Genomic DNA, 10,553 nt, shown 5'->3' on the forward strand with positions numbered 1-10,553 from the left:
GCTTCCTCGTGTTGCTTTCCATTGTGAGCAGACGTGTTCAGTAAACATTTTTATTTTAAAAAGAGCGTGGTTTCGGTTTTCGAACAATTTCGGTTTTCGAACAGCCTTCTGGAATGGATTATGGACGAAAACCGAGGTTTGACTGTATTCTATGCATTTTCTTGTTACCAAAGCCCTCATATGATAGTAATTTAAACAATAGTTGAATCAACAGTTTTTCCTTACTTCTTTATATGGTTTCAGTCATAACGGCCCTCTAAGTGAAATGGTGACTAAAAATAATTGCATCAAAGTGCAAGTTCTGCTTGAAATGCATCCTTTCACAAAAAAGTTATTTTTCTCATAAACTTAGCAATGTTCAACTGCTGATTACTAAAGAATGATAAAAGGTAGAAACATACTTTTTTTCCCTGATGAAAGGAGGGGGTTAGAGCTCATATAGCGACAGAACTCAATTTTCTGTTGGCCTTCCTAAATTAGTCAAACGGTCAAAAATGCCTGCCATTGAATTGAATCTAAGGCATTACGGTATAGTACGGATGTTTTATAATTTTGCAATTCAAAAACATAAAAAAAAAAAAAGAAAATCAAGTGTTAGATATGTCAAAAACCTAATACAGTTTCGACTAGTAAGTACAAATCAACTTTGAATCCAGTTTAGCATGAGTTCTTCCTCTATGACAACGAATGGTTTCAAGTGTGTGCCTGGATTTTGCAAAACAACCTACTTGCAGTTGTAATCCTTTGCTGTCATTGTTGATGAGAACTAGGCGGATGCGTCCGTTCTTGTCGTCTGTGACTCGGAGCGTCACCATGCCCAGCACCTCCATGTTCTGCAGCCCGCCGTCACGACCGCAAGTGAGCGAGATCTTCTCTTCAACACGAAGATGTACACTGGTAGAGGGCAAGCCAAATCAGAGAAGTGTTGTGTTGGGACCGTGACATGGAGACGGCAAATACATTTTGGAACTAAAAGCAACAGTTGCTGTGTAAACATGAATGACAAGCTACTTTTTTATGTCTTTCTGCAATAAGCCATTGTTCAGAAATAGCACCGATATCTAAAGTGGCCTAAAGTAAACAAACTAAACTTGACTTGGGATTGATTCTCTGTGGTCATACCTACACTGAGCCTTAAACCAAAGCAGAATAGACCAGAGGAATTGGAAGTGTATGCGCAGATTTAGTGAGGTTATCACCCATTTGGAGGCAGTCTTCAAAATGCCTTCACTCAAAGGTCAGGCAATTGCTGAAACCGAGTTCACTTTATACGTCTTAAATCCTGTGGTGTAATAAGGACCCTAAAAGCCTGCTCATCTTCAAAAAGCACTCACTGGAATTTTGTTTAAAAGAATATGTGTTTGTTTTCCTTGCTTGTTTGTTTAAATCGACCAAGATGAGTCCCAACCTCTCGACATTCACTGGTGGTGGAAGAGCTTTAGAAACATCTGAGCCTCTCTTCCCAGAGGAAGGCATGATAGTTTCGCCCTCTGACTTCAACTTGTCAACAAAGTTGTCCACCTCTTTCCCCTTCGCCCCCAGCTTCAGGGCCTTACTTGGTCCACTTGGTCTGGAAAGGGGGGGAGAGAAACGGTTTGCCAAACAAACAAGCCTGACGACTTAAAAGACCAGCGGCGGAACAAAAAAGAGAAGAACAGCGACTGCAAGTGTGGATTTCTGATTTTGTGTACCTGACTGGAGTTGGTGTGATCTTGGGCTTTTCAGGCTCTACGATGGATTCTGTGATGATCGATCCTGAGGAGATGCTGGTCATGCCACCACTGCCAAAGCCACCAAAAGCGGGTCCCTTCTTGCCAGAACGCTCGGCATCCCTTCTCGCCTGCTGCAGCTCCTTGGCCTTTCTTCTCATCTCAGCCTTGGCTTCTCTTTCCTGAGTCTGCGAGTTGATGAAATGTCAGTATAAAGATTGGGAAATTGCAGTCAGAAACACTTTTATTCGCAGACGCAGGAATTTGACTTGGCAGAACAGCTCTTGCAAACTTTACACAATTACAAAGCAGTCAATGAGTGCGCATTGGCTGCAACAAATATAAATGCACTTGTTATTGAAAATGTCTGTTCATAATTAAATATACAGTAAGTGGTAAGGGTTTAAGAGACAGAAGAGCGGGGGGGGATCTCTCTCTCTCTCTCTCTCTCAGACTATAAGCAGCTAAACAGGCGCTTAGGGGGTAAGTCATAAATGTAATGGCAACTCAAAGTTTCTGAAAAAAATACGAATCAATGTACAATAGCAATATAGTGATCCTCGCTAATTTCACGGTTCGATTATAGCGGCCTCGTGCATCAAGTTTTTTTTTCTTTTCCAAAATACTGTATTCAGAAAAAAATGCGAATGACTCAGAGTTTTATACATGGCTGGAGCTTGATTGGTTCCCAGCGCGACGTCGACCAATGACAGCACGAGTGGATCTATCCCATGATGCATAGCCATGTTGATTGGCTGTGCATCTTCGCAGCCCCGCCCAGCAATCTCCCTTGTGTCTTATCACGCGGGTTACTCTTTGATCAATGTGTCATCACGTGGTTGCCTAGATCGTGTTGTGTTTAATACGGGTTGTAGTGTGTGCATGTGCTCGTGGCTGGGGGAGGTGTGAGAGAGAGTGAGAGAGAGAGAGAGAGAGAGAGAGACAGAAACAGAGACAGAGAGAGAGAGGGGGGTGGGGGGTGATTGGGCTTGTACAAGAAAAAAGCAGCACATGCCTCTTCCCCTCCTTAATTGTCTAATCATAAACACATCAGAAGCCTCCGGATAGCTGGCCAGCAGCTAGCCGGAGGCTAATGGAGGCTACACTGTCAGAGCTGTCAATGCTGCTCAATGTTAATTACTGTATAAGGTTTTATAATTAAAGATTTAAGTAAATATGTGTACTGCTATAGTCTTTGTCTCAAATATGTAAAGTATAAATACTGTTTACATATTTTAAACATGCTGTTACCCACAAACCCTTACACAAAAATCCCTTGGGGGGCGGGGGCAAACCCTACTTCTTTTCTCTTCTCTTAGGTTTTCGCGGGTGGTCCCGGTCCCCATTAACCGTGATAAGTGAGGGATCACTGGACCACAGTTTTGGTAGACTGATTATCATGTGTATATTTTCAAGATCATTATGAAGTTGAAAGGTAATTGCAATTAACAATTTGGCAGGGGTTTCACTTATACTGGCCAATACTGAGTTCCTTGAGAAAATGATTTTCTTTCTTTGCAGTTTACAAAGCACAACACACTCACATTTATATACACATACTGGAAATACACACATATATACATACATATAAAAATAAAAACAAGCATACGCAGAGTTTGCTTAATACCAACAAACAGTGTCATATTTTTTTATGGAGATTCACAGAGGGAAAACCTAAATGAACCATTGGATTAGCTAACTGGTCTTGATTCGTTTGGTATCATTAACATCAACCAAACGTTTCCTGTGGTTCCAGATCAGACATGCAGAAGGACCGGGATTGATTTTGAACCGTTTCTCTTTACAAAACAGTCGCAGTTCAGATTTCTGATCACTATGCCAAACAATTCCACTTTGTCCACAGAAGATTTTGCCAGCGCTACTGTGGATGATCCAAACACCTTTGAGCAAATTTCAAATGTACAGCAATATATTTTTTAAGACAATGGCTTCCTCCTTGGTGTTGTCAATGGAAACAGTACTGACGTTCAATCTCCTCTCATTGATTGGACTCTTGTTAGTTCACACCTGACACTTGGAGAATCTGTAGCTGAGATGTTCATTTATTTTTTTCCTCCGTGTGCTGTGAATGTTATTTTCAATAAATATAAGAAAATATATGGTTTGTGTGACAGTTTAAGCAGACGGATTAATCTTGTGATTTAGATCATATCAAATGACATTGTATCATGAATTTATGCAGAAACTTAAGAAATTACAAAGGGTCCGCATAGTTCATCCTCCAACTGTAGCACGGTGCTGAGTATTTGTCATTTGCTATGGCGCACAGACAAACGGTTGTCATGTTGGACACCTGGAAAACGGAGTATAAACCCAGCCGGAAAAGGCCCAGAATCACTTTGATGAACTCACCTCTCTGACAGCACGGAAAACCTTTTCCTCATGGGAGTCCATCTCTGTGAAAGTGCGGATTTGAGCCAGGTTGACATTCTCTCTGTAGCCGAGAGCCACAATCTCATCAAAGGCAAAGATCAGGTCAAAACAGTGCTCTGATATTTCACTCTCCTCCAGCACACGGCAGTATTCTGGGATCTGGAGAGGCATAAAGGGGATACTTGACATCAGTTTCTCAGACAACGGCAAAGGTTTCTTGGCTGGTATAATTTAAGCACCGTATTTTCACAACCATAGGGTGCACTTGAAAGTCTTACATTTTCTCCAAAATGTACGGGGCGCCTAGTAATGTGGGGCGCCTAATCTATGGACCGAATTCCAAAATCTGTGACTGTTGCTGTGTGACTTCGATGAGAACTCCTGCTTGACTGCCCGATGATAAGCGGCCACGCTGCTTATATAGAGGAAAGGCAGACGTAACAGAGGACAGCATCCGGACGTTAAAGAGGAAGGATGGGAGTGAAAGAGGACGCTAAAGGCACATTCAAAGGCAAGCTCACCAGTAGGTTGGTATAATGCCGGCACGTGCATTGAGCTAAACGACTTCGGACCCCCGAAAATGGCACCTATGAACAGACACGCCTACGAAGTTCAAACTTCAAGCAATCAGTTACGCGGAGGAACATGTCAATCGAGCAGCCGCAAGAGAATTTAAGAGGAACAAATGCATGGTTCGCAAGTGGAGGAAGCAGGAGAACGAGCTTCGCCAAGTCAAGAAGACAAAGCTGAGTTTCCGCGGAAACAAGGCGGGGTGGCCCAATTTGGAAGACCAACCCGAGTAATGGATTCACGGTCACAGAACAGCCGGGACAAGCGTCACTCACTACAGTCACCATACGACTGTGGGCAAAAATGCTTGCAGAAAAAATGAAAATCCAACATTTTCAAAGTCTGTCTTGTTCCTTTCATTTGAGGAAACGCCGCCAATTATCCATCCCGCGCAAGGACTACTGTGGCGCAGCATTTTCAATGGAGAACTTGCCCAGCTGTTCATTTCAGACACAGTTGAGGACTTTGATGGATTTGTGGATAAGGATTGATTCAAAAATAATGTGAGTACAGTGTTAAATACTTCAATAAAGTACCACCAAATTCAGTTTTGTTCGTGCTACCTTTTTAAAAACATACTCTAGCGCAGTGTTTTTCAAACTTTTTTGAGCCAAGGCACACTTTTCATTGAAAAAAATCTCGCTCCACTAGTTGAAAATGTGACCCGCCTATTTTAACAATTAACTTGTTATATTGTTACTATAACCGTTTTTAACATTGAAGAATGACGTTATAACAGCTTGAATTGGAATCAAATGAACACAAAGAAAACAGTATTTAATCATCTTTCATATTTATTGTTTCACCGTCGTCCTGCATTCATGCGTCACAAATTCACTTCTCTCTCGTCGAAACACAAGGCAATTGGCTAGCTGTTGCTGCTCCCTAGCGGTATGGGATGGTACTACATGATTACTTTCTGGGCGAAAGACCGCAGAGGCATACAAATTGGATATTTTCCCGCGGCACACCTAACAATGTCTCCTGGCACACCAGTGTGCTGCGGCACAGGGTTTGAAAAACACTGGACTAAGGCAATCCTCTTCTGGTTTTTTGTGGAGGGTTTCAGCTAGTGTACGTTTTACCATGCCTGCGTCCAATGATGCAGTGCGTGCATGTATGTGTTAAATACAGAAACCGACTTGATGCGGTGCGCCGTATGGTCGTGAAAATACGTTATAGGATAGAATAAAAGCAATATCTGACACGAAATCCTAATTCATTGGGTCCCGGACAACTGCCATATAAGCTAACAGTTAGCCTTGCTTCTGGTTATATTCCAACAACATATTATTATTATTATATATATATTTTTCCCCAACAGTCTGAATGCCCTGAGGCACCATGCTGTATCTCACAGGTCAGTCTTAACACCATGACAGACATCTGGTTTGAGGGAGGAGATTCGCGATTGTTCACAATTATCTGTGTGTGTGTGTGTGTGTGTGTGTGTGTGCGTGTGTGTGTGTGTGTGTGTGTGTGTGTGTTATCTTGAGTAGACCACACACTATAACAGCAGTTAGAACACACTTGCCATTTACTTGCCATTTTTTTCCCCTTGTCATGTGTGGAGTGTCTCATGTTTTAAAAGTTTTGGTTCAGAACAATCTGTATGCGTGCACCCACTTGATCTGTTTTCTTCTCACTGTAGCCAGAAATACATTCTTTTTATCACTGATCTTTTTTTTTCTCTAATAACTTGTGATTTTAGCTTTGCATTGGTGACATACAGAAGCACATTTTCTTCCAATGAAACCATAAACAGATGCCATCTCTGCTCAATGTGCGTGCAAACTCTTGAGAACGTATTTCAAATGATTTTGTCACAGTTATATTTTGTTGAATCTGCTTTGAGTAAAGTGCAAAAAAAAAAAAAAAAGGCATAAATAACAATGGTGGGTGCATTATACATGACAAACGTATGGTGCAACATTAAAACAGTTAATGAACATAATAGATACTTTCGAATTAAACAACAACAAACCCACAAAATATATTTATGAAAAAAAAAAGGGTGGGGGGGGGGGCAAATCAAGGCACTCTGGGTATTCCAAACCCCATCAAACTACACAAGGCTCAAAAGAACCGGTTTCACATCACTGCTTGCGAGTCTAAATCTGCACTTTGTGCTTCATCAAAACAGAATAAATTGCAAAAATAATAATCGGATATTTGTATGTTTTTCCAAGAACTGAATTGGTGGAGACGTTCAATGGGCTGGACACGCGTGACGTGACGCTCTTAGGTCTCTTGGGCTGCAGATCGAGGCAAGATCGGTACTACACCACAGTAGCTAGCTGAGGGCGAATATGCCACACTTCTTTAAAGTATCGTTCTCACAAAGGGATTACGAGGAGAAATGAACAAAAGACTGGGATATCATGTTAATGGCTAAACTAACCGGCGAATGTTTCCATTATTGAGTGCTTGGTACACATTTCACAGATGGCTGGCAAGACAAAGTGGTGCCTATCCAACTCTGAACAGCAAAATAGCAGTTTAATTTAAGAGATGCCTGGAGAGAAAATTATACAAAATAGTGCGACAAACAGCTAAAAAGGACCGGAAATGGCATATTGTGGCTTGCGTTAGCGGGGCTGAGTTGCCAAATAAGATTTCAAGTATAATATTGAGGATAAGCGGTTCAGAAAATAGATGGATGGGTATAGTGTATTGAATACATACAATCACTCGTGATTGTTTTCACAAGACAGTCCCGCGTTTCAATTTTTACTTTTGAGATCTGGACGAGAAACTTGCGGAAAATTACAATAAAGCAGATTTCTTTTTTTTTTTAAAATACATTTCTGTCAAACATTTTTATGCCTCCTATTTAGAGTGACATCTATGTTTATGCAAAAATATATAGGCTACTGTGCATCTGCTGTCACTCAAAACATACATGATGCAGCTGAGATTACTGTCCAATACCGATAGCAAGCCAATTTGACATCAGCAGCAATGACAGCCGCTTTGATGACTTGATCAAGTGACAACAGTAGGTATGAGGCAATCCATCCATCCATCCATCCATTTTCTGATCCGCTTATCTTAACAAGGGTCACGGGGAATGCTGGAGCCTATCCCAGCTGTCTTCGGGCAGTAGGCGGGGGACACCCTGAACTGGTTGCCAGCCAATCGCAGGGCACACATAGACGAACAACCATTCGCGCTTACACTCACACCTAGGGACAATTTGGAGTGTTCAATCAGCCTGCCATGTGTGTTTTGGGAATTTGGGAGGAAATCAGAGTACCCGGAGAAAACCCACGCAGACATGGGGAGAACATGCAAACACAGGGAGACCGGAGCCAGAATCAAACCCTGCACCTCTGCACTGTGAGACCGACTCGCTAACCAATCGACCACCCGGCAGCCTGGTATGATAAAATGTATACCTATTTATAAATAGACATTAAAAATTAGTACAAACTGAATTAAAGGGCCCTGGAAAATAACCCTAATAAAGTCAATAAAAACTAATTATACACTTTTGATATGCAAAATAACAATTCAAGTTTACTTCAGCTGCTGGACATAAGACTAAAAGAGGGGAGTCTGGAATGGACATGTAGTACGAGTGCTAATATTGGAGATTTTGGATGTAGACTGATATGTTTTTAGGGTGATATCAGATCGGGACACCCCTAAAAAACGCTCCCAAATAAGTAGAGCATTAAGCTAAATCAGGAAGTCATAATTCAGATTACAACAATAAAGCAGAAGAATCTGTGACTTTAGCACGTCAACTTTCATGTTTCACAAAACAATGAACCGCTGAACTTATCTCAACACTATATGAATGAATAAGTAAATAAATAAATAAAATACACATACATATCAACCGACTGAAATGAAGCCGAGTCTTTTCCCCCTAAACTGCAGCCTTTGCAATTTGAGAATTGCATTCTACTATTTGGGGATATCAAGTTCACAACTTCATATGAATTTGATTAATTGTTCAGCCCCAGTTAAAAGTGACGTCTCACCAACCTCTCTGGATAGCCATATACTATACTAGGTGAGAACAGCCAGTATAGTCCAGAACTTTTAAAATTGATGGGGGCACGGAACGCCACAGTTAATGTAATCACTCTCACAACACAAGGCTTACCACACGAGAGAAGAGTCTGAGTGTTTCAAGGTCCTCGAGGATGTTGCTGTTCTTGGTGGTGATGAGGACCATGTACAGCTTCTCCAGCGGCTGGTACACATAACGGACACTGTCCGTTTCCACAAAGGTATGTTGCTTCCCTGTGTTCATCAGTTTTGGAAATGCAGCAAGCAGACCTTCAATTCGTGTCCGCGTCATTTCGACAAACTGCCGCGACACGATGGCCTTGCCAGCCTTGGTGCACACCGCCGCTGCCAACAGCACCTGAAGATCAAGTCAAGTCAAGTACAACTTTATTGTCAAATGCGCAACATGTGCAACATACAGCACAGATGAAATTTTGACACAGTGAGTCATACTGTATGAAACACACAACACTGTGCTGACAGACTGTCAGAACTTATAAAGATCTTAAACAGCAATAAATAATATAAATAATTGAGACAAATGATAAGTTCTATGGGTAAATAAGCATTCAAATCAGAGAGGAATGAACATACCAGCTGTTATTTCCTACATCAGGAAATGTCTGTATGAGTAGTTTTACAAACGGCCAAAAATCCACTTTGAACAACCATTCGACAGATTCGATTTTATAGAGGTCTTTGATGGCTCAACGGTAAAGTAGCAAACCGCGATAAATACAAATAAAACACTTTCACAAGACAATGAAAGTCTGTGTTGTGGACTCGAAATTACTGTGGCGTTATCTTGAAAAGCTTTTGGAGAGGAACCTGCACACTGGCAACAGGCAACGTTAGCATGCCTCCTGCTAAAGACAGAATGGAGCTAGTTCACGTCAGCACAGCCTGAACACAACTGTGTCGCCCTTTCAGTCACAACACTCCGTTTCAATGACTGAAATTAAATTTGCGTCAAAAATGACAGCTCAACGAAAATCACTCCGAAATGTATTGTATAATTTCGCTTTCAGATCCCCAACTGTTGTCTCGAATTAGCCAGCGACCTGCTTAGCCTATGTTTTGAAGCCAAGGCCCAACGAAACGTATTTAACTTTATGGATCTGACGATTCTTACTTACCATTTTTGTTTCTCTTTCTATAGAATGGCGACCTTCAGCTTCTTTGTCGTTTTTGCTTGAGTTCTTTTAATTACTCCGAATAGGCAAGGTAAGACGGTACAGCTCGCTTGAAGATGTATGGTGGTTAGCTTGCCTGGCGTCAATATGGCAGCAGTGCAGAGCCACGTCTCCACCGGAAGTACAGCGCTAGACCAACCCACACTGCAAAACTGTGACGTGTGTATTCGTACTCGGGTGATTCTTACAATGACAAACAACTAAGGTTATTACATTTCTTTTTGGGGTGAGAATAACAAACTTCAAATCACCTCTTCTGAAGGCTCTTAATCTGTTAATTTTTGGAATTTTCTGCCAGTTTTTACAACAACAAAATGGAAATGTCTGTTGGTTGGAAAGATGCAAGTTTCACTTCCTGAGCCCTGCTGAAGTTGCCACTGATTAGACATTAGTTTGGAGTGTGTGGAGTTGTGTCAGTGATACGTACAGTTCACCCCATACTCCACTAGTGTATCAGAAACACCTAAATTTAAAATCTAAATTTGATTTGTTTCATGAAATTGAATTTACTTATTCCAAACAGCCTATTTTCTTTGATTTGTAGCACCACTCTTGGCTACACTACTTCCATTGCATGTGGATATTGAATTTTAAAAATCAGATTTCTGCCTTTATTTGCGAGGTCAATCCAAACTGTCCAGGGCCTTCAGAATCAGTATTGCCGGCT

At 41.4% G+C, this 10,553-nt stretch overlaps 1 protein-coding gene across 1 annotated transcript in view; it reads right to left on the bottom strand.

The window, feature by feature from the left end:
- Positions 1–9,976, bottom strand: part of arcn1b (archain 1b) — a 19,951-nt gene extending 9,975 nt beyond the window's left edge. Inside the window, exons 1-6 of the mRNA XM_019861438.1 lie at positions 9,830–9,976; positions 8,788–9,051; positions 4,083–4,262; positions 1,692–1,897; positions 1,409–1,570; positions 729–894 (exon numbers count right to left, since the gene is read on the bottom strand). Of these exons, the coding sequence (XP_019716997.1) occupies positions 729–894; positions 1,409–1,570; positions 1,692–1,897; positions 4,083–4,262; positions 8,788–9,051; positions 9,830–9,832 (981 nt within the window). The 5' untranslated portion in view covers positions 9,833–9,976. The remainder of the gene's footprint in view (positions 1–728; positions 895–1,408; positions 1,571–1,691; positions 1,898–4,082; positions 4,263–8,787; positions 9,052–9,829) is intronic.
- Between the last annotated feature and the right edge of the window lie 577 nt (positions 9,977–10,553).

The sequence above is a fragment of the Hippocampus comes genome, unplaced genomic scaffold (assembly GCF_001891065.2).
Source record: "Hippocampus comes isolate QL1 unplaced genomic scaffold, H_comes_QL1_v1.1 scaffold122, whole genome shotgun sequence".
NCBI lineage: Eukaryota > Metazoa > Chordata > Actinopteri > Syngnathiformes > Syngnathidae > Hippocampus > Hippocampus comes.